At 41.3% G+C, this 24,251-nt stretch overlaps 2 protein-coding genes and 1 long non-coding RNA gene across 9 annotated transcripts in view; 1 reads left to right on the top strand and 2 right to left on the bottom strand.

The window, feature by feature from the left end:
• Nucleotides 1-899, bottom strand: part of LOC105475793 (carboxypeptidase vitellogenic like) — a 206,727-nt gene extending 205,828 nt beyond the window's left edge. The window contains exon 1 of the mRNA XM_024790894.2: nt 524-899. The gene's annotated coding sequence lies outside the window, so the exon portion shown is untranslated. The remainder of the gene's footprint in view (nt 1-523) is intronic.
• Nucleotides 309-24,251, top strand: part of LOC105475787 (chimerin 2) — a 314,261-nt gene continuing 290,318 nt past the window's right edge. Inside the window, exon 1 of one of the 4 annotated variants that reach the window (XM_011731281.3) lies at nt 309-438. In XM_011731281.3, the coding sequence (XP_011729583.2) occupies nt 390-438 (49 nt within the window). In that variant the 5' untranslated portion in view covers nt 309-389. Of the gene's footprint in view, nt 439-1,148; nt 3,455-24,251 lie in introns of those variants that run through there. The other 3 variants (XM_011731279.3, XM_011731285.3, XM_011731282.3) reach the window with 3 other exon arrangements.
• The window catches only part of LOC105475791 (uncharacterized), a 44,930-nt gene continuing 26,190 nt past the window's right edge, over nt 5,512-24,251 (bottom strand). Inside the window, exons 4-9 of one of the 4 annotated variants that reach the window (XR_011622264.1) lie at nt 14,147-14,354; nt 11,230-11,400; nt 9,388-9,494; nt 8,938-9,035; nt 6,301-6,356; nt 5,512-5,649 (exon numbers count right to left, since the gene is read on the bottom strand). This is a non-coding gene — a long non-coding RNA (uncharacterized lncRNA). Of the gene's footprint in view, nt 5,650-6,300; nt 6,357-8,937; nt 9,061-9,387; nt 9,495-11,229; nt 11,401-14,146; nt 14,355-14,388; nt 14,529-24,251 lie in introns of those variants that run through there. The other 3 variants (XR_011622263.1, XR_011622262.1, XR_003016638.2) reach the window with 3 other exon arrangements.

The following is a 24,251-nucleotide window of genomic DNA, read 5'->3' on the forward strand; positions in this document are numbered from 1 at the left end:
CTGGCGGGGCGGCTCGGGGCCGCCGGGACGCCCTGGTCCTAGTCGCGCACAGGGTAGCGCGGCCGGCAGAGGGGCTCGGCGGGAGCCGAGATCCGCCCGTCCCGGCCGCCCCTCGGCCTCCCTCTGCTCCCACCTACCCCCTGACACCCGGAGAAAAGCGTGCAAAGGCGCGGAGCGGGACGGAAACCACAAATAAATAGCGGCGGCGGCAGCGCGTCATCTGGTGGAGCAGGAAGTGCAGGCAGAGTCCGGAGGCTGGTGCTTTCTGCGCGTCCCCAGGACTTTGCCATGGGCTGGGGGCCGCGGAGGCTGCGAGCGGCCGGGCGAGGGCAGCGGCTGCGGCGCCCGCACCGGGGCTGAGCGAGCAGCGACGCGAGGGGCGCGCGGAGATGGCAGCGTCCAGCAACTCCAGCCTGTCCGGCTCTTCGGTGTCCTCCGGTGAGTTTCAGCCCGTCGGGCGCGGCTGCCGCGCCGGGTCTCGCCCCCTGCCTTCGCTCCGCACACTGGGATGGACAGAGCCTACCTGTGGCCGTCCCGCCCGCTCTCTTGGAGTGGGGGCAGGCGTCTGGGGTGACACTTGTTTGGTTCGCTAGCACCTCGGTGCCCAGAGCACCTCCGCGCCTGACATCTGACAGCGCAGAGGTGGGAGAGCGGTGGTGCCCTTAGTGTGCGGACGCGGGTGTTCTCGGGCTTGGGGTGCAGTGGGCGAAAAGCGAAAGGAGCGGGCAGGCTCGCACTTTCTGGCGCAGCTGGAGCGGGGGCTGGCGGGGCGGAGAAGGTTGGGGTCAAGCTGAGCGCCCCGACCTGTTTGCCGTGCCTCGTCCGCTACCCTGGACACCCAAATCCGGAGCAGAGGGGAGCAAACCCTCGTTCCTCGCAGACTTGATTTTCTTTGTTTCAGAAATTAGCTCTGTGGAGACACTCGCTTGGGCATGGGTTTGAGACAGCAGCGATGAAGGGATGTGTCTTTCTCATCCTGATTGAAGTGGGTTAGGGGAAGGGAGGTCGAGCCCAGCCTCTGACTCTTGGCATATTTACAAGTTTTGTGTGTGTGTGTGTGTGTGTGTGTGTGTGTGTGTGTGTGTGTGTGAGAGAGAGAGAGAGAGACAGAGACAGAGAGAGAGAGAGAGAGAGAGACTCCTTAGACATTTTCTAATAATACTGTCTGTAATTTCACCAGCAAGGCATACATTTTTTTATTCCTTTTAAGTAAGGTTGAGCAAAGGGAAGGCTTCTTTCAGCTTTTCTATGGTTGATCCTCGGGTCTAATTGAAGAGAAAAAAATTGCTAATGAATCTGAAGGAGTAGGAATCAATAGAAGCAGACCCACTGGTTTCTGAGTATGACAGGTTTCTAATCAGAATGATGCATTAGATAGAATTCCTCTACCTCTCTGGTCATTGAAAACTTTAATGACAAACCCAAAAGGACAGCTGATAAGACATTTAGTGTAGTATACGGTATTTAAGGGTCAAGAAGGTCATGAAGTCCTAATGGAAGTGTTCAATATATTAATATTGTATTAAGTCCCATTGGGCTGTTTTTATTATTATTCACAAATTAAACTCAAAGGAATAAACACCTTTTTGGAGGCATTGGAGAGCAAGCAGGGCATAAAGGCAACCACAGCTTTCGATGTGTAACTCACTAAATCATAAATGCAAGGTGAATTTGACTAAGGTGCAATTGTGATGTGGTACAAGGTGATCACTTGAAAGCCATCTGTTATCTTTCTTGGCAGGTTTAGTTCCTGGGACATGGCACTTCCTTTCTCGATCACTGCCAACTAATCGAAAACACGTCGTTGTTAGGTGTGTGACATAGTTCAAGTTTCTAGTAGTAGCAGCCAATGAGGCAGAAGTCATATCTTATTAAGAGCAGCAACAAGTTGACCGCCGTGGTTTTAATTCTGAGAACTCAGCAAATGCTACAGTTTATTTTTAGTACCCTCAAACCACTGCTGCTGTTTTTCAATTCATTTTGGTTGACTAACATTGAATTGAAAATACAGTGGTGTTGGCTTTCTATTAGTATATGGTTATTCCTCTCAGAAAACTGCCCACTAGAAAATGAACTGGTGGGGCAAAAGAAAAGACGAAAGGAGAAAGGACAAGGAGGTGGTGGTGTCACATGATTTACTGGTGGCATGAATTACAGCTGCTGTGGCATCTGAATTTCCAGATCTTGATGTAGCTTAAGAAGCCTGATTGAAAATCCTAACAGCCTTCGGAAGAATACATTGGTTTGAAACAACACAGTATGAGATTTAGATGATGTTAATTGCTTTCAGATAGGATAGAGATGCCCATGATGGTTCTTTTTCCTGCTTTATTTACCCGTATTTTTAATCCTAAGGGAAACTGGGAAATTATGTAAAAACTGAAATTCAAAAAGTGGGCATGGATGTATTGTTTGGCATGAATCAACCTAGCCCATGAGTTTATACTGCCTAATTCCCCAATTAATCAGGCACTTTGTCTTGAAAAATACAGCATTGTAGTTCTCTTTTTAAGCACACTTACCATTGTGTGGATCATGAATAATTCAGATGACACAAGCAATTCACACCTGTGAGAGGTGTTGGGCAGAAAGAATAGAGCCTATTTGTGGTGGCAGCTGGGCTCTCTCAGGCGAAGGCCAGAACCTGAGAAATTAGGGCACTCCATCAGTCTATTAATCACTATTTTCAAGGGCCTACTATGTGCCAGGCAGTAAGTTACAAACCTCAGCTTCAAGAAGGCTAAGGGGGAAAGATAATTATAGGCTTCCTTCTGGCTCTGAAGTTCTGGGAGTATTGTCTTTTAATTCTGGCTTCATCACCAACCAGCCCGGTATCTTGAAGTGCGTTACTTAACTTCTCCAAGCCTCAATTTCCTCATTTGTAAATGACGCTGATACTGATGATAAGACCTACTTCATAGAGTGTCTTGGGGATTGAATGACATAATGTACGTAGAGTATTTAGCACAGGGCCTAGCATTTAATAAATGCTTAATGTGAATAAATTTTACTTCTTCGAGGAATGAAAAAGAAGGCATTCATGGGCTCAGAATTTAGGTGCAGACATGAATCCAACACACATACAATCCACTTCTTTCATCACATGTTAAATTTGATCTTGAATTTTGGGCTTCATTAAATAAACATGCGAGTGTCTTTCAGGTTTCAGGCATAGTCCCGAGTGTTTGGCATGGAAGGATGAGTCAAGATCCTTTTCCCTTATGATCCAGCAGCCGAGACAAACATGCAAATAGCAACCTCTACTCCAGTTTGATAAAACAAATTCTGTGGAGGAGGGTGCAGAGGAGAGGGATTGACTTAGTCAAATTAGAGGGGTCAGTGGGACTGTCATACGAGTTGGGCCTTGAAAGCTGAGTCGAATTTTTCCAGAAAACAGATGGAGAAAAAGACATTTCAGGAAGAGAGAAGAACTTAGGCAAAGGCCTGGAGATGGGTAAGTTCATGGCCTTATTTTGACTTTCTTTCTTGGGGCCGTTGATCCTTTTGCACTTGGGAAAGTTATGCTTACAGGCCCATAAGCAGCATCGTGCACAGAGCTGCCAGCTCACTCATTGCTGCTGCTGATGTAGGAGGTTTTCTTTCTGTTCAGGTAGCAGTGGGTTTCATGGAACAGCTCTGGAAGCCGTAGGACATTTGGGCAATTGAGCACTGAAAAAGGAACAGTTGATTCTGTAGTGTCCAGCATAGACAGAGGTGAAGTCAACATGGGTTATACCTCTCATAGAGGAATAGCAGCGGGAGATTTAAGTATGTTTGTGTTTGCAGAGTTAAGATCTAATAATTTGCTCAGCATTAGGTCAAAGTTACCTGATTTTCCTGAGAATTTGCTCTCACTAGCTGCTGTTGAGTTACGTCACCCAAATGTGTCATTTATTTTACGGTACCAACTGAGACATAACAAATGAAATAATCAGGTTACAATTAATTTTAAAATACATTTTCTGAGAACTCTTCACGAATTTTCTTCTGGAATATTCAATTATGTGTAAAAGAAATTGCTTTACCTTTGTTTTAATGATAACCACTGGTAATTAAATTTCACAATCACCTGGATTGGCAGGAAGCTTTGATTACCTTTATTATTTTAAATTGCAAAAAAGAAAAGTTCTTATTCTTAAGCTTCTAATTTAGCCTGTGGTACTTTATTATATTCTGAAATAAACAACAGCCAATTTGCAAAACAGTCTTCTTAATAATCATGGGTTACGTTTGCTTTTATAATTGAAATAAGAACTTTTTGCATATTAGCAATATGATTGCCAAATGGATAATTTCACAGTCAAGAAAAAAATCAACCCAAGCAAGTCAATAAATAAAGAAGATATGAGATGTTCTCAGTAACTGAAAAAGGTAAAACATTAAATATTAAAGGAACCCCAAGGATAAGAAGTTAAGATCTGGAAACATAAACACACTGTATTATCAAAATAAAATTGACACAGACTTTTAAAATTAAAATGCAAACAGAAAAAGGTAAAAAGTCAGTATTAGGTGCAGTCCTCAAAACCTTAATTGGGAAAAGAACATTCCTGAATGGATTGAGGTATTCATTTCTTTAGATTCTATACAACAGTAATGTGGGCCAGGTAAATCATGCTGTTTTCTGCTGTCACACTGGTGTTGATGTAGAAACAATAAATAGGAATTTTCATTACTCATTATTGGGGATTCATAACCAGTAACATAGGTAAGTCTTCCGTATTCCTAGATGCAGACGGCAAAACTGAACTATAGTAATTCTGGCAAGACTTATGTATGTCTAACTAGAAATTCTCTGCATCCAATACTACAAAACAGGGTATTTTATTGAAACAGACATTCTCACTGAGAAGTTTTCTTTTAGACTTTTGGATTTTTCAGAAATTTTCTTCTGGAATATTCAATTATGTGTAAAAAATTGCTTTGCATTGTTTTAATGATAACTGCTCAATAATTAAATTTCACATCGCCTAGATTGGCAGAAAGACTTGATTGCCTTTTTTATTTTAAATCACACATGCACAAATTCCGATTTAAAATATGATCTCAAATAAAACACTTGCAAAGCTAAAATTAACTCTGTGAGAGAAATTATTCACTCAGATGAGGAGTACTAGTCCTTGTTGTTTTTCTCCTGAGCATTCCACACCTCATTTTAACTTACTAGATTTTATTTTCCACTGTAGCAACTCAGATGAACCGAGTGATAGAGTCTGAGAGGTAAGGAGATTTTTCTTAGCATGCTACATATTTGCAGTGTTTGACAAGGGGGACCCAACGATTTGTGAACTTGTGCTGAAACGCTGGTTCTCCCCACTAATGCCATGAAGTGCACTGGGTGACCCTGTCATTTGCCTAACTTTTGGGGGAATGTGAACACCAGGTATTTTCCATGGCCAGTCTGTGCAGGGTTTAGCTGGACAGTATGTTCTGAGAGCTGCCACTTGGGGCCTGGCCTGAGTGTCAGCCCTGCTGAGGGCCATCTGCTGCTGGGCAGGGTCTCCTATTTTTGCACAATGGTGAAAATAAGTGGACATTTGGTTTGGAACACCTATACATGAGCGGTGTCACATAGAAATGCTTTGGAAGAGTTTTCTGCCAGAAGATCAAGATTCCGGTCAAGGCAAATGCAGACAAAAAGACATGAACCTAGTGATAGACAGACATATGATTAATAGCATCCCCTATCACCCACCGATCATTTATCTTTTATGAATGTATGTATTCTCATTTCATGGCTTCTGAAATATGTCATTTAATTTTCAAAACAAAATGGCTTTTTCCCCCTCCCTCCCTCTCTACTTTCTTTCCTTTCTTTCTCCATTCTTCCCCTCCCCTCTCCCTCTTTTCTTCCCTCCCTACCTTCCCTCCCCGCTCCCTCTACCCACCTTCTTCCCCTTCCTTCCTTCCTTCCTTCCTTCCTTCCTTCCTTCCTTCCTTCCTTCCTTCCTTCCTTCCTTCCTTCCCCTCCTTCCTCCCTCCCTCCCTCCCCCTCCCTCCTCCCCTTTCCTTCCTTCCTTCCTTCCTTCCTTCCTTCCTTCCTTCCTTCCTTCCTTCCTTCCTTCCTTCCTTCCTTCCTTCTTTCCTTCCTTATTTTGTCTCTTTTTCTTCTCTCATCTGTTGTTGGTCAGATTTCTATTTAGAGATGTTTTCATCAATCCCACATTTGATTTTCTTTACTGTTCATAGTTTGCAGATCCTCTAGGCACCTTCCTGCTTTTCCTTCCCTTTGGCCCATGGGGAAGGAAGCTGGTATTCTGTCTCTCACATGGATTCAGGTTAGGGGGTCAAGATGCATACCTGTGTCTCTGGCGCAGGCTAGTTGGTGTGACAGAACACAACGATGTGTCTCCAAGCTACAAATAAATGCAGAGGTTTATTTAAAGTCTCCATGGCTAGAGGAAATGGCAGTTAGAGATGGGCCGGCCCTATAGGTAGTGTGCTCTGCAATGGGACCTAGGTGGCTCTCTGGGACCTGAAGCTGAAGAATTGGGATGAGTATATCATCCACTGGCCACAAACCTTTCAGCTGTGCTTTCTGGGAGAGCCAGCCACTAGCTGCTTGTGCAAATAACCTGCCTTTCTCCTCATTTATAATTAATCATACACCTTTGTGAGACTAATCTGAATCTAGTCTGTATAGTATGAACTAATTGTAGCATTCCCTTGCTTCAACAATTTGGCCTGTCAAAATCACTCAACCTCAGCCTATTTGTAGTGCAGTGTAAAGTATTATTTTCAATCAACCAATATTTTAATGTCCTAGGAAATAAGAGCTGGACTGACTAGATTGAGAACAAGGAGGAACCTTGGTAGTTGTTTAACAGATTCCACATTGTATAAGAAAATCAGAGCCCAAGGAACTCAGAAACGATCTCATGCCACTCAGTTACTTGACAGCAGAGCTAGAGCTGGAACTGTCATCTAGGACCCAAGCTCCTGTGACATTAATGCTCCCCGCACCCACTTCCTGGCTCATCCTAAAGAGTAGCATCATCCTTAGAGAATTTCTTGTAGACTTTTTTTTTTTCTTTCTGGCCTCATAGAGGCTGCTCTATTTAATTACTTAATACTTTCAAAAAAGAAGTCATAAAGTGCTTTATGTTTTAAATGGATCTCAGATCTCCAGGCTGTTGTGCCCATAAAGGCACAAAGATTTAAGTGGCCTAGGTCTGCCCTAACTGTGTATAGCTGTGTTGTCCAGTATGGTAACTACTAGTCACATGTGGCTATTTAAATTTAAATGTAAAAATATTCAGTTCCTAAATAACCCTAGGCACCCTTCTAGTGCTCAATAGCACACATGGCCAGTGGCTGCCATATTGGACTACACAGATACAAAACATTTTTATCATTTTTTTACAGGAAATTCTCTAAGACAGAGACAAAACTAATGTAAAATCAACAAGCTAAAAAGAGAAAATCTGATCCAGTGCTCTCCCATTGCTGTGTGTGCTTCTTGTGCTGTTTAGGTTATCTTTCACTAATTTTGCAAATTGACTTTTTAAAAAAGTAATTTCTTTATGACCTTGAGGGAAACTGTGAAATGACAGCTAGAGGATGATATTGGGGAGGGTAATTAAAAATGTTTATAAACTCTCTAGTCCTGAGGTATGATTCAAGCTTTATTTAAAAAGTGATTTCTTGTTTCCCTAATGGCAACTCAATTTCTTTTTCAAATAAACCCACAGTGAGTTCTGATTTCACCCTCAAAGAGGAAAAAGTGCCCATGTCCAAAAAACGTTTGGATCTTACCGTTGTATCTCCTTTAAAGACATCGTAAGGAAAACTGAATGTGTGGACTGAGGTTGCTAGTGGCATATACAAGCCATGTTATTTAAAAGAGCTTTTCTACCAAGCTGGCCATCAGCGGCTAGCTAGAAGGATTTTTACTTCTACAAAAAGCCCACATCGGGGCAAAGCAATTGCACTGGTTTTTAGAAAATAAAGTTAGCTTTTGGAATTTTCAGCACATTTAATTGGGGTGAAATGCGTGCAAATAAGATGCAGGAACATGACAGTTTCTAAGAAAAGGAAACAGTTCTCCTTGAACTTCTGTTACCATCCTCAAGTGCAACAAAATGGGAAGGTGGAAGGTATCTTTAAAGTGTCAAGTAACTGTCAAGAAAGAGGTGAATGTTGAGGCCATTGGATTCAGAAACGATAATAACCAAAAGACTATGACATGGTGATTTGTTATTTATTGACAACTTATAGGGCAATATGAATCACAGAAGCACTTGGGTGATAACCTTATACAATTCTTTTCTCATCGGAGGCCCAGTTCCTGGATTTTATCAGGCCCCATTATTGCCTTCTGCATCCTCAGTACTGGCTGGATATTGTCCTTTTCAAGGAAGTGAAACCTAGTACTTACTTATTACTTCACGTAATGCCATATTAGCAATGTAAAATGCTTTTTCTTACATGTTGTTGCTTCCATGGAATAAGCCCAAGAGACTGTGTTGGGACAGCAAAGAAATGGGAAGCAGGGAGCGTGGCTGTCGCAGTAGATCTTCTGCAGCATCTGTCAGAGGGTGGGGGCTGTCATTGACCTCTAAGGGCCTGATTCTCAAGACCTAGACCTGCACTGTCCAGTGTGACAGCCACATGTGGTTACTGAGCCCTTGAAACATGGCTAGTCTGAATTGAGATGTGCTACAAGTGTAAAATTCACACTAGGGTTCAAACCCTTAGTACAAAGCCAAAAAATAAAAAATATCTGATTCATAACCTTTGAAATATTGAATATATGTTTAGGTGATAATATTTTGGATCTAGGCCTGGCACAGTGGCTCACACCTGTAATCCCAGAACTTTGGGAGGCCAAGGCAGGTGGATCACCTGAGGTCAGGAGTTTGAAATCAGCCTGACCATCATGGTGAGACCCAGTCTCTACTAAAAATACAAAAAGTAGCTGGGCATGATGGCGCGTACCTGTAATCCCAGCTATTCAGGAGGCTGAGGCACAAGAATCGCTTGAATCCGGGAGGCAGAGATTGTAGTGAGCCGAGATCGTGCCATTGCATTCCAACCTGGGCGACAAGAGTGAAACTCCATCTCAAAAAAAAAAAAAAAAAAAAAAAAAAAGTGTATTAAGCCAAATAGCTAAATATAATATGTTTAAAAAATTACTTTCACCTGTTTTTTAAAAAAATGTGTTTAAGGTAACTACTAGAATATTTGAAATTACATGTGCGGCTTACATTATATTTGTATCGGACAGCTCTGGTCTGGATGACTCCAGTGAGAATGTTCTAGCCTTGATCACAGAATCTGCCATACAAAACCTGCTGATGCACTGCTCAGTGGCTCCTGTAGCCCTGTCTACTTACCCTCCATTCACAAGGCAGAACTTACCTTCCATTCACCAAGGCAGAAACTTACCAACGCAGCTCAGCCCTGATTCTCAGGTCCCTGTTTGGTTTTAGTCCCAGACATTGAGAGATGTCCTTAATTTTTCTGAGTCTTTACAGTGATTTTCAAGTGAAGTTCTATAAAGAGGAACAGGTTGGGATATTTGTCAGATTCTTGTTTAGACAGATTTTGTGTTTTGTTTTGTTTGGGCTTCAGTATAATTCTAGACTTCATGTATTTCTGTTAGATTTATATATACCCCTCCTTCCAAAGAAAGCCTGCAATGCTATGAAGTTAGAAAGAGAAGCTGAGGAAACAAAGCATACATTTTTCTCTGTGTGTTTGTGTGTAGAAAACTCTTGTCTCATGGCCTTTGTACTGTGATGTCCTGCCATGGAGAAGGATGTGGGTTTACATACACATCCACACGTATATATATGTGTTTGTGTATATATATGTATACACAGAGAACGGAAGTGGATTAGGTTCCAAACAAAAGTTATTTCCAATCAAATTTATATCATATATAAGTTAATATCAAGGGAAACGAAAAGTCAGGCCTAGCATTACTTTTAGTAATGAAGTAATTCACTTGGATTATACTAATGATATGTAGATATTAATACACATAATTTGGCTGCCTAATATTGATTTAAGTTGCTCATTCAGATAATCTTTATTACAAAAAAAATAGCCATTTTGTTTTACAGTGCTTGTCCTCAGAGACAGTGAGATCCAGTAAACCATGCTTATTTGGTAAATAATACTATTTTTGCTGATTTTCATATACACAGAGAGCACTACTCTCTTTCAGTATGTACCCTTTGAGTTGTTAATTTCTGGTTGGGAGGCTGGTTAGCTCTAGCCAAATATCCTCTCTGGATCTGCCTCATGATCAATGCCTAGGGTTGAAGGTACTCCCGGTGACCAGGGCACAGAAGTTTTTCTTCTATGTGATGTTAATATGCCCTAGGATTGAACTTTGGTCTCAGGAGAGCCCGAGTCCTATGCTTGCTTTAAGCAGCCAAACTAATCCACATGCCTTTTTTCGGAATATGAATTCTTCAGAGGAAAAAGCAATTGACAGAAGCTTTGTAAACTCTCCTGAAATAATTAATATCAGATTAAGGTTAGAAATAGAATCACAGCAAATCCTAAGCAATTACACATGTAAGACATGATTTTGAGTTAAACGATGTCATTTGGCTTAAGAACATAGTAATTGCCACAGTACTTATTTGGTTCTGTATTCTAAAGTAATAGCACTAAGGGTATTTTGTAAAAATGCACAACAGCCTTTCAGGGAGGAGATGCCCTGCAGACATCTTACATTTCATAAATAGCTGAGTGTAAATCTGTCATTCAGGAGTTAATGTAAACATGTCTGAATCCATCTGCAGTTTCAGCTTGTGCTCCTTCTTACATTCATGAGTTTCAGCCATTTTCTACTTACAGAACGAATAGGTGTTTCTTCCTATTGCTTTAAATTTAACTCTCTGAAACTTATTTTTAGCATCCATTTTTGGGTTTCATGAATTCATGTGGGTTCATTGGAACCACACAGTCCAAGGGTGGCATTGTGTTACAAGCACTAGGAAGCTGGGGATCTGGTCCAAACACCAGCACCAAATAGCTCTCAGAGTTTCTATTTTCTTATCCATAAAATGGGCTAATAATACTAGTTGTTAGAATCCAATGTGTGAATGGCTGTGAAAAAAACTTGAAAATTTGTGAACAAAACCTAAAAGTCCCTGATCTCATAAAACTCATGTTCTAATAAGATGCACCACAGGTTCCTTTCGAGTGGTAAGTGACCACTCAGAACTCGTGATCTTCTAAGATAGCTGGAAAAGTGTCTCCTAGATACCTTACCTTGCTCTTCTTCATCAGCCTTTCAAATCCTTGAAGTGTAATCATGCCAACTTAGAACTTCTCTACTCTGTGTAAGGTTCCAGTGTGCATTCTGCAGTCCCAATATTTTAAATTAGCTCAGTCAATCCAAGGAACACCACTGCTTATACTTTCCCATCTAAAGGAATGGTTCTTTTTTATGCAAAAAAAAAAAAATGTATACACATTTTAGTTAAGATGCAATATATACAAAAAAAATCAGTAATAGCATAGCCACATAATTATTAGGAAAGCCACCACCCAATTTAGGAACATTATCTAGCCTTGTATCTTCCTCTGTATTCCTCTCTCTTTCCTTCCCCATCATATTTCATTCCCTCCTTCCAAGGCAACCACTACTCTGAATTTTCACCTTATTCCCTTGCTTTTCTTTTTAAAATAATTTTATCATGTATCACTAAAATACCTGCTTCACATGGGCAGCTATTTTTGTTTTGTTCACTGCTGGATCTCCAGTGCCTAGCACAGTGTCTGGCATGTACAGGCACTCAGTAACTGTCACAGGAGTGCAACTGCAGCCCCTCCTTTATCTCTTGTTTGTAAGTAAGTTCTGCAAGGACTCTGTCACCAGTTCACATTAGCCACACACCTTCAGTAACTTTTAGAAAAAAAATTTTTCCCCCAGGATGGAAAAAACTCCATCGCCCAGGCTGGAGTGCAGTGGCCTGATCTCGGCTCACTGCAACCTCCGCTTCCTGGGTTCAAGGAATTCTCCTGCCTCAGCCTCCTGAGTAGCTGGGATTACAGGTGCGTGCCACCACGCCCAGCTAATTTTTGTATTTTTAGTAGAGATGGGGTTTCACCGTGTTGGCCAGGCTGGTCTCGAATTTCTGACCTCGTGATCCACCCGCATTGGCCTCCCAAAGTGCTGGGATTACAGGTGTGAGCCTCCACGCCTGGCCTAGAATTTTTTTTTAACTTATTTGTACATACTTTCAACGGGAGACTCTGAGCAGAATCACATGAATTTATCTGAATCAGGACTTTTTACCTTGATTTGTGGTTCACGAGCACATTTCAGGAGTGAATAGTGAACACTGAAGAAACATAAGTAGTAAAGCTAGAGTTCAACATGGAGAGCCACAGGGAAATTTTCAAAAAGCAATGCTGTATACATGCTACACCAGGGATAAGCCTGGAAAACAGTACGTTAAGTGAAAGAAGTGAGAGACCGCATACTGTATGATTCCACGCATATGGAACACTCAAGGTAGGCAAATCCTAGAGACAGAAAGTAGATGAGTTGTCCCTTGCGGCTGAGAGGTTTGGAGTGAAACGGGGAGAGACTGCTAATAGGTATTAGTTCTTTTTGCGGTAATGAAATCGTTCTAAATTTGATTGTGTTAATATTTAATAGTTAACACATATCTGTGAATGAACTAAAAGTCATTGAATTGTTTGCTTTTAAACAGGTAAATTGTAGGGTATGTGATTTATATCTCAATAAAGCCATTACTTTAAGAAGGCAAAGAAATTGATATTGTAAGAAAGAGAAGGTGAATCAGTCATAAGGTGGGCAAACAGAAAAAACAAACCCATAGGTTAAGTCCTTCCTGGACAGGATGCTTGTAATCAGATGGGAGGCATTTCAGTCCATATTCACTGATAACTTGCTCAACACATGGGAGTACCCCTTCTCTTCCTCTTTTCATTTCCACATGCATCTTCTTCTGCAGCCAGCCCCTGAGCTTCTCAGATAGTTCCATAGGGACCTGCTCTCTGGGGCTGGTTAGCTCAGCCTCCACTAGATAAATGCCTCCCTTCCCCAGTATCCCCAAAAGGCCATGGCACCCTCCTTCTCACTGAAGAATGAGGGGAGAGCAGCAGGTCTCCTCTACTAATGCTGGACAAAGAAATTAGTGCATTTCTTATGACTAGTTAATTAGCTTTTTATCCAGGTTTTTAAACTCTGGGCACAACTCTGTGACCTCGAAGTAGAGTGTGAGTCATCGAGGAAGCAAGTTTCCTGACTATGTGCCTGATGCTCCCGAGTATTATTCGTACAGTGATGCGTCTGTGGCTGCCTCCATATCCCCCCACTAGATGGATGCTTGTACAGACGTTTCCAAGGATATCATCTGCTGGCTCTTTTGTTGTTTCTAATCAAAGAACCGACACCCTTTGATCACAACAGATCACAGTATTGTACTATAAAGACTTTGTTAGAGAGACTTAAGTATTACACGCTTCTAGCTGTCACAGAGGTTCTGACAGTAGATAAACTTTCTGTTAGTTGGAGGAAGACTGGCCCTGGCATGGAACTAATGAAGTTAAAGACAGATGTCTTTGGGGAACTGAGTCCCTGGGTAGCCACTTTCTGGGCAGGCTTCAATATCCTATGGCCTGCGTGAATTTATAGGATGGCTGGCTCCCCTTCAAGTTGTTCATGGCCTTCCTTTTTCTCATATGACAACTGAAACAGGCACCCCCACAAAATACAAATAAATGCCCCTTCATGGGAGTGTAAAGACAAAGCAAGTACTGGAACTTCTTCTTTAAGGTCTCATTCGGAGTGTTTTCCTGGCAACCCCTAGAGGAAGTGGGCACGGGCTACAGTGGCTCTGTTGTTCTGTGTCCTCCCTCAGGTGAAATCTGGCCACCCTAGGCCCCCTATGACAGCAGCACACGTGGGGATGGTATTGTGCCTTGTGCTGGCCTCTGCAGCTCCCCTGACATCTCGGATTTTAGACTTTGCTCCCCCTGCTTTCTAATGTCACAGGCTAAGCCATCTCTAACAAAAGACTCACTGTTCCTGGGACCTGCTGTTCACGCAAACTTTTCTCATGCTAACACCAACACATATAACACATTCACACCTCCTCACATCCTGACCAGACCATTCCAGGATGCAATTATTGTAAGGGTTAGGACGTTTCACCTGCAAATACAGAAAACTCTAAAAAGAAGTGCTGAGGGACCGTGGTTGTAGACACTGCAGTATCTGGCTCTGTCTCCTTCTCTCAGCGCTGCCCTCTTGGTCGGGGGGCCTTGTCCTCAGCCTCACTGTCTTTACAGTGTCAAGATGACAACAGCAGTCCCCTGGCATCATATTTAGAAACAGAGAAGGAAATCTGTTCCTCCTTGCCCTGTGGAAGATAAGAAAGACTTTCTCAGACACACCTGCGCTCCCCACAGCCCTGGCAAAGTTCCCCTTGCCTCATTGGCCACAGCTTTGTCACATGCTTAGGTGTTAACCAATCACTGGCAAGGGATGTACTTAGTCCAGTTGTGACCCCCTTCCTGGAGTGCAGATGGGCCAGCCTCTCCTGAAGGGGTGAGGAGGCCTGAACAGAACAGGGTTCTGTTAAGGGGGAAGAGGGAACCAAGAACATCCGCCACAATTATGTCATGAATGTCCTCAGCCCTTAGAATCTCTAAGGCCATCAACAAAACACTGAGAATTCCAAGACACATGGCCTCTCATAGTCAAAAAGCCTATTATAGTCTTAGTTGTGAATCAGGCAATTAGTACACCTGTTCACTTTGTAATAATATCACTCCCTGAAAAAAATGTTCTGCTCACCTACTACATTAAGATGACTGACAACTCATATGTTGTTTTCACTTGTTAGTGCTTTATGGTTTGAAGCACTTTGTTTTATGGTTATGAAAAAATATACATCCATTAATTTAAAACTGGGTAGAGTCTTTAGCTCTAATGAGAAGTAGGACAGTGAGGGTTGAAGGTTTTGATTCTTGACAGGCTTTAACATCCCTGGGCCTGATGTAAGTTGGAACTATATTATTAGAAAGGTAGGGAATCATAGTAGATGATTCAATCCACTGCCGGTTGCTATGGGAGGGAATTTTTAAGGCTTTCATTTATGAGAAATAGTGATCATTAGCAGCTCTTTGTTTTTAAAACAGAGATTCCTACAAGTGGTCAAGTCCAGTGGAATAAATGTATTGGTGCCTAATTGGAGAAATAATTTCAGGTTATTCCCAAGGAAAAGGGAACCGGCAGAGGGTTTTGGAGAGCAGATTACTGTTTTTCATTTTTATGATGGGCCATGGTGTGTAAAGATCACTGGATGAGGGGTCATGTGACCTAAGTCTATGCTAGTTCTGTCTCAGCATTTACTTTTTGTGTGTCCAGGGGCAAATTACATTACCATTTTGTGACTTTGATGCTCATCTGTAGAATTATTAGTTTGGCCCAGATCATCTCTGAGGCTTTTTAAACATTTTTATGATTTTTCTGATTCTGCCTATTTCCTCTTGCCAATTTATGGTGCCTTGGTGGTCCCCCAAGGGAACAACTCTCTTGTGTGTAAATCAGTTACACCCACATACACACATATTTCAAGTAGCCATTACCACTGGCATCATTTGTTCCAGGCACCCAGTCTGTAAGACATGAGGACTGTTGGGTGTCTGTATCGTACTTGCTTTTCAGCCTTCACTCTTAGTAAGCCCAGAGGTAGTCCAAGTATGCTCCAAGGCAGTGTCATACAAGCCTTTTGGAATGTTACCTACACTATGAAACCCAGTACGTACACACACAGGCACACACATACACACCCACACACACACCGTGCACACACCCATACTTCATTCAATATGTGCTTATTATTTACCATGTTCTAGATTTTAGAGATACTGCAATGAACAAAACAGACAAAAATTCTGGACCTTGTGGCATTTCTAAATACAGACAGACAGTAAACCAAAGGAACTATATATAATTTGTATATATAAATGTGTATCTTTTATATATAATTATATCTAATTATTAATTTATATGGTATATTAGAGGGTGATAAGTTCTATGGAGAAAAATAAAGCAGGAAGGGAGACAGGAAATGCTGGGCGTAAGGGGGTCTGAATTTTAAGTTTAGTGGTCAGAGAAGGCTTTACTGAGAAGGTAACACTTGATGGTGAGGGAGTCAGTCATGCAGATATTTGGAGAAAGAACATTCCAGACAGAAGGAACTGCAGCTGCAGAGTCCCGACGCGAAAGTGTACCTGGTGTGTTCCAGGAACAGAAACAAGGCCAGGAGAGCGAGAAAGGGGTAAACAGGACTGGCAGGGAGGAGGAGGCAGATCATGGAGGGCCTCGTAGGCCACTGTAAGGACTCTGGCTTTTACACTGAGATAGGTTGTCCCTGGAGGGTTCTAGAAGACAGTGGCATGGTCTGACTTAGGTTTTTTTTTTTTTTTTTGAGACGGAGCCTCACTCTGTCACCTATTCTGGAGTGCAATGGCGCGATTTTGGCTCACTCCAAGCTCCGCCTCCTGGGTTCACGCCATTCTCCTGCCTCAGCCTCCCGAGTAGCTGGGACTACAGTCGCCCACCACCACGCCCAGCTAATTTTTTGTATTTATTTATTTTTTTTAGTCGAGACGGGGTTTCACCATGTTAGCCAGGATGGTCTCGATCTCCTGACCTGGTGATCCACCCGCCTCAGCCTCCCAAAGTGCTGGGATTACAGCGTGAACCACTGCGCCCGGCTGTGATTTAGGTTTTAACAGACCCATTCTGGCTATTATGTTGAGATTAGACTAAACACAAATGCTGCATGCGGGCACACATACACACACACACACACACACACACAGAGAGAGAGAGAGAGAGAGAGAGAGAGAGAGAGAGAGAGAGAAACAGAAGTTCCACAAAGAGAGTTCATCCTGTTATGTGTGATGTGCTCTGATACTGTCTTTTCTATTGTATTTCTATTCATTTATCTAAAAACTATCAGGGCCCACAAGTTGGTTTCAGGATCCACTCTAGAGTGGTGACCAGCACTTTGGAAAACAGATCAGAAATTGGTCTAGAAACTCCAAAGATGTAGTAAATTCAGTTAGCCTGCTCAAGGCATGGTTGCGGTATACAGAACACCCTATAGGCCCATAGTGCTATTTAATAATAATGTTCAAGGAGATTTTGTTAATTTTTTTAACTTGCTACACTGAGTAGCACTATTTTATTGAATGATCATTTAAAAGTTTCTTCTTTCCCTACATATTCAGCAGGCTTTTTATTACAAATGTATATTTTAATAACTTTTTATAAAGAACATTTCAAATATATTTAAAGTAAAGAGAAAACTATAACGAACCTCTTACCGTCCAGCTTCAACAATGATCGCATCATAGCCTGGTTTCACCTTCACTCCACCCCATACCCAGGATTATTTTGAAGCAAATCCCAGGCTTGGCATCATTTCATCTGTAAATATTTCAGATGGTATCTCTAAAAGATAGGGACTCTTTTTAAAAAAAAGAGTACTGCATTACTGTAATCTTTGTGCATGCATTCACACAAGCAATAATTGCCCTTTTTAATCTGATCAGCAGTGTCTTTATTCACTGTAATCTCAGAAGGGAAACACCAGTGATCTTAATGAAAGGAAGTCGTCATCATGTTTTCTCCTTCCTGATTCCAAGGATGGCATTTCTGGATGCCGCTAAAGCCCCCCGGTAAAGAAATACTTTCTCATCTCCAAAAATGAGTCAATTAGATCCTATTTCCGTTTTTAGACTTCTGTTTATGCTCAAATATGGCCTCTTTTTTCTGTGGCTCTTGAGTAATCATCGGTAAACACCCGGAGCAGGGCCCTAGGTCTTAGTCATCACGTTGCCACCGCAGCGACTTAGCATGGTTTCTGGCACGCAGTAGCAGCCCTCACATTTTGTGAATGTTTTACTTCTTTTCCTTTGCAGGAGCTGGAGTATCCTCTCCCTAGTCCTCTGGCCTGTCATTCCCTTTTATCCATACGTTATAACCTCTTTAAAACCTGACTTTTCGGCCGGGCGCGGTGGGTCACGCCTGTAAACCCAGCACTTTGGGAGGCCGAGACGGGTGGATGACGAGGTCAGGAGATTGAGACCATCCTGGCTAACACGGTGAAACCCCGTCTCTACTAAAAATACAAAGTTAGCCATGCATGGTGGCGAGTGCCTGTAGTCCCAGCTACTCGGGAGGCTGAGGCAGGAGAATGGCGTGAGCCCGGGAGGTGGAGCTTGCAGTGAGCCGAGATGGTGCCACTGCACTCCAGCCTGGGCGACAGAGTGAGACTCTGGCTCAAAATAAATAAATAAACAAACAAACAAACAAAAACAAAAACACCTGGCTTTTCTAGGAAACCTCATCTCTACCAGGATGGAATGCCTTTGTGGATCAGTATTGACTCTTTGACAGGAGCCTTCAAGTTGATCTCAACTCTTATAGAATTCCTTCTATTCCATGAATTTATTACCTTCAGTCAATATGGTAATGCTCGTCTTCCTGTGGTATCATTCCTAATCTTCACCAACAGTTTATTGGCCAGAAACTGATTGATATGGGCTACATTACTGAAAACTTTGTCGTTTCTGAAGATGATTAATAGTCATAATTTCAGATGGAGGTAGGGACATATTTTTACACTTGAATATGTGTTATATGTGAATCCAACATTGAATGTCCCTTACTTAGTTAATTACCCAAATATTTTATCTGTGATACTTGGCAGGGAGATGGCAGTATCCTGAACCTTATTTTTCTCATTGTTTCTCTTTCCTCTTTCTCATCTCTCTTTCATAGAATGTGAGTGCAGAGTGGATGCCAGCCACCATGCTTGGCTTTGAGGACATAAAGAGATATGTAGCAGTCCACTTGTGACTCTTTATTCAGTCTGTTCTCAGTGGCTGTCACTCCAGGAAGGGAGGGGCCCTTGGGTCACCAGCTACTAGCAGAGAGACTGCCACACCAGAACTTCTTAGAAACTTTTTTTTTTTGGATGAATGGCTGAGTAAGTGGAGACGTGGACTTCACTGTAAAGGAGTTCACAGTCCACAGTTTGAGAGTGAATCCGGACTCTGTGAAACTCTGCAGAACTTGTGAAGTCATTAACAATTAAATATTTTAGTTCAAACTTTTCCCTTAAATTATTACCCAATCTGAGATTTTTGTGCCCTTTCATAGATGCCAGCAGAAGTTCTGCATGGGGACTCTTACAGTGGCACAGGTACAGCCCCTAGACAAAAAAGAAGCCTGAAGCTGTCCTCTGCATTCGGTGTCCATTTTTCCCAGAGTATGTGGTTCTAGCTACTTGAGGCACTCCCAACTTCTCATTCTTTCTACTTCTGTAAATGTCACAGTCTTGGGAGGCCTCCCAGAGGTCCCCATAAAGGGTCTGATTTAGCCTGGAGCCAGAACTGTAGTTGTAACTCCTTAATACCAGGAAAGCATTTTTTAAAATCAGCACACTAATCTAAGTCTGTTTCCTAAGGTGTTTTCTTCTATCTGAGTTACAATTTTATGTTCTGTGCCAGGAGACATTTGCTTCTGGTTCAATAGGAATTAAAAGTACTTGTTGCTATGTCATTCCAGGGCAAGGATTTGCTTCTGCTGGAAAGTTAGGTCTTTAGTGTGTGAGTATGTGTGAGTGTATATGTATGTCTTTGTAGGATGTCACACATAAGTGTATGTCTGTGTAATAAGGCAGATTCAATTTCTCAGGGAAAGAAAATGTTCCAAGGACCATAACCTATGGGACAAAGTATTAGCTACTATCTTTTCTTTTGGTTTTAAATTATGTACTCCTCTTTCTTAAGTGACTGATTCTGAATATGAATGCGTTCTTTTAAAGAGTGGAAATGATATCATTTAACATTTAAATAGTTATATATAATTAATCTTATTATGTAAGCCAATTTCTTAAAATCCCCAGATGGAGTTTGTAACTAAGCCTAAGTAATTCTCCAGGTGTAGTGACTGGCAAGCTGTAGAGTAGAAATGACAGAGAAGCAGCTATTGTTGGGCGAGGCTGGAACTTCTTTTTTTTTTTAGTATACATTTTAGTTGCTGAAAGAGTCCTTGTAGATTTTCCTCAAAATTAAAAAAGCCAGAGGAAGAGGAAATTACAATTAATAGCCTGAAAATTCCAATTAATCTCTCAAATAGTGATTAATTTCCAGAGACATGGAGACTCTGCAGTATATCTGAGAGGAAGGAAAAGACAATTAGGGTTGGGGAAATTGGTAGAGGACGCTTGGGTAGGTGGAAATCCCACCAGGATTGAGGACTGCACTAGGATTGAGATAATTGACAAGGTTGGAAGCTTGCCAAAAACTGTTATCAAGTGCTGTCTCTTCCTAATGGGCAAATGTGCCCATTTTGAAACCCACTGGCCATATTTCCTAAAACTGTCTATTATCACTTTGTGGAAATGTTCAAATAAGATCCGTTATCAAATTACATTTCTTTCTTTGTCACTTTTTGGCTTATCATTCCGCCAAGGTTTTGGCCCCTGCCCTTCTTCCTGCTTCTTGCCTCCTTGAGGCTGAGCTCTTCTCTCTCCCCAGCCTCTCAGTGAGCTGGTTCAGGTCTGTGTTGGTTTAAGATAGTGGATGCTTTAAATTTAAGGTAGTGAAAACCGCTGATCTAGCCTGGAATTCACAAGGACCAATTGACATATCAATTTTTCTTCTATAAAAGTAAAATAATACCATGGCAATTTTTTAGTGCAGATTATTGAGGCTCAGATGAATCAGAATGAAGGGGAAATTAACTGACTATACTTATGAAACGCGAATGCTATGTTTGCATTGTTGGATGGATTCAGTCTTAAGCAGTTCGGAACTTATTTGTATGTACCTGAGGTTTTAACTATGTGGTAATGAAGATGGTGTTAAGCTTTTACAGGAGCACTGCTTTTGATCTGCTCTTTCTCCCCAGCGTACTAACAGTACTTATTAGGAGGAAAAACCTCCAGAGAGTCAGAATAAATATCATAGTCCTTTGAACATCTAAATATATGCAGCATTTTACAGAAATAATGTAAGCGAGCTAACCATTTGTGGTCAGCTGGAGAACTTAACTTTCAGAGGGATTTGACCAGCTATACTGACCTAGAAAACGAAATAAGCGGTTTGGAAAATCTGGTTCGTGCATATAATTATTTTTTTATTATCTCAGGCTGTGCCTTGCAATGAGTAAACCACAGTAGTTATCTGACCTATTGCTCTACCACTGCCGTTGCTTCAACACAGTAATTATGTAAGACTCAGCATGTTTTTAACTAACTAAATGCATGCGGGACATTCCTTAGCTTCGGCAGCCTATCTGGAGACTACTCAAGGGCTCCCTATCAGTCTTTCAGTTTGAATGGAAAAGAGACCGTAAAATCATGACCTGCGTTAAAATGTGTAGACTGGGAGGGCCATTGTGGAAATATTTAATACAAGCACTTAGCACTTTTGTTAGCCAAAAATGTCCTGAAAGTTATGACATATCAAATATTTCTAATTAAAATAGAAAATTAATCTTCACGATGAAAGAATCCTAACAGTGCTTTCTATTTGAATACAAATATTTAGTTGGGATATAGGTTACAGGATGTCTTTAAGGCCCTAAAGTCTTTTGGGTTTACTGTTTTTCATTCTAGTTCTTACTTTAATAGCTTGGAGCAAATAAAAGTGATTTCCTTTAGAATGTGCATGTGCTCCTAAGGATATCTGAATAAAAGATACATATCTGATAATTTGCCATCTCAGCATCATCCCTTGGGCAGCAGGTTGGAAGGCAGTAGTTTAATCTGAATGTGAACTAATGCTTATGCGCAAGGACGTGTATGTCTCTTCCTGGATTTGAAGGAACTGAGAGTAGGGCAGTTTAACCAGGATTCGCTGGATGGCTTATCATCCTGATGAGCTAGAGCATTGCAATCAAAAGACGTTCACTTTTGCTTAAAACATAAAATTGACTGGTAGAGTTCAGATATTAATAAAACTAGTTTTAGCCTGTAGTTTTAACCCTTTCCATCTTACATTAAAAAAAAAAAAAGACAGTTAAAAGGAAACAATTAATTGGAACTAATTACAAAGCTGTAAAGGCCCTGGGTGATGTTAGTCTCATTAGGGATTGTGATGTCCCCTCCCACCTGTCTCCCAACCCTGACCTTCCACCCCCTCACTCGCCAGCATAACTCTCTTTCATTCTTACCTGTAACCATAAATACAAGATAGCAGAAGTCATGCCTCGTGAAGGTAGGCACGTGGAGTGGTGGAATCATACAGTATCTGTGCTAAAAGGTTATATCCTAGTAAGATAAGCCTTTTAAAGTTAGGTTCTAATACAGACAAGTTTAGGCTGTTTTAAATGCGGACAGGCTCTGTCAGAGACTGATCCAGTGCTTATTATAAATCCTGAATCATGAGGAATGGGTTTTGAAAACACAGTGGCCCGGGCCACATTCAGACCTGAAAAAGTCGACTCTCCTAGAGCTAAGGCCAAATTATATTTATTCATGTGTAGTCAAGGTAATGACTGTGCGGGAAGCTGTTTAGAAACATCGTTTAGGAAAGGTTAAAATTATGAATTTCAGGAGGACTGAAATAAGTCAAAGGTGTATTTTATCATCTTTAGGGTAATCATTAAAATAATAATACAAGAAGCTCAATTAAAATTCTAATAAGGGAGAAAAATAATTTAAAAAACACTTGATTGACTAAAAAGAAAGTGAAAAGAAGAAATACAGGAACAAAGAATAGGTGTGGTAAATGGAAAACAAATTAAGATGGTAGACTTATAAGAAACTATATCAGTAATTATATTAAATGTATATTTCAGCAATCCTATTAAAAGATTGCCAGGCTGGATACAGATAACCAGCTGTAGTAAGTTTAAATCTAGTAGGTTTTAAGATACTTTACTAAGTTTAAAATTTAAGATACACTATGTAGACTGAGAAAGATTGAAAGTAAAATGTTAGAAATTTATATACCATGCAAAAATTAACTAAAAGAAAGCTATAACCATATTAATAGCAGACAAAGTAGACTTTAATGAAAAAATTATCATGAGAGATAAAGAGGGATATTTGTTAATGATAAAAGGAAGTTGGCCTGGCACGGTGGCTCACGCCTGTAATCCCAGCACTTTCGGAGGCTAAGGTGGGTAGATCACAAGGTCAGGAGATCAAGACGATCCTGGCTAACACGGTGAAACCCCGTCTCTACTAAAATACAAAAAATTAGCCTGGCGTGGTGGCACATGCCTATAGTCCCAGCTACTCAGGAGGCTGAGGCAGGAGAATCACTTGAACCTGGGAGGCGGAGGTTGCAGTGAGCTGAGATCGTGCCATTGCACTCCAGCCTGGGTGATAGAACAAGACTCTGTCTCAAAAAATAAAAAAATAAAAAATATAAAAAAGGAAAAGTTGAAAATAAATGATTCAAACCTCCAACTCAAGAAACTAGAAAATAATCAGCAAATTAGGCCGGGCGCAGTGGCTCAAGCCTGTAATCCCAGCACTTTGGGAGGCCGAGATGGGCGGATCACGAGGTCAGGAGATCGAGACCATCCTGGGTAACACAGTGAAACCCCGTCTCTACTAAAAATACAAAAACTTAGCCGGGCGAGGTGGCAGGAGCCTGTAGTCCCAGCTACTCGGGAGGCTGAGGCAGGAGAATGGCGTGAACCCGGGAGGCGGAGCTTGCAGTGAGCTGAGATCCGGCCACTGCACTCCAGCCTGGGTGACAGAGTGAGACTCCATCTCAAAAAAAAAAAAAAAAAAAAAAAAAAGAAAATAATCAGCAAATTAAACCCAAAGATGGTAATTGCTTGAACCTGGGAGGCGGAGGTTGCAGTGAGCTGAGATCACACCACTGCACTCTAGTTTGGGCCACAGAAGGAGACCCTTCTCAAAAAAAAAAAAAAAAAAGAGAAAAAGCAAAAATAAGCAGAAATTATAGAAGTAGGAAACAATATATAATATTTGAAAATTAACAAAAGCAACTGTGTTTTTTTTGAAAAGATTAATATAATTGATACATCTCTAGCAAACCAATCAAAGAAAAAAGAAGAGAAAATACAAGTTATGAATTTCAGAAAAAAACAAGGAGATCACTACTACATGTCATAGAGATCAAAAAGATAATAAGATACTATGATCAATTTTATGTCAATAAATTTGACAACTTAGAGAAAATTGACAACTTTTTTTAAAAACACAACTTACCAAAATGGACATAAGAAGAAATTTAAAATCTGAAAAATC

The sequence above is a fragment of the Macaca nemestrina genome, chromosome 4, assembly GCF_043159975.1.
Source record: "Macaca nemestrina isolate mMacNem1 chromosome 4, mMacNem.hap1, whole genome shotgun sequence".
NCBI lineage: Eukaryota > Metazoa > Chordata > Mammalia > Primates > Cercopithecidae > Macaca > Macaca nemestrina.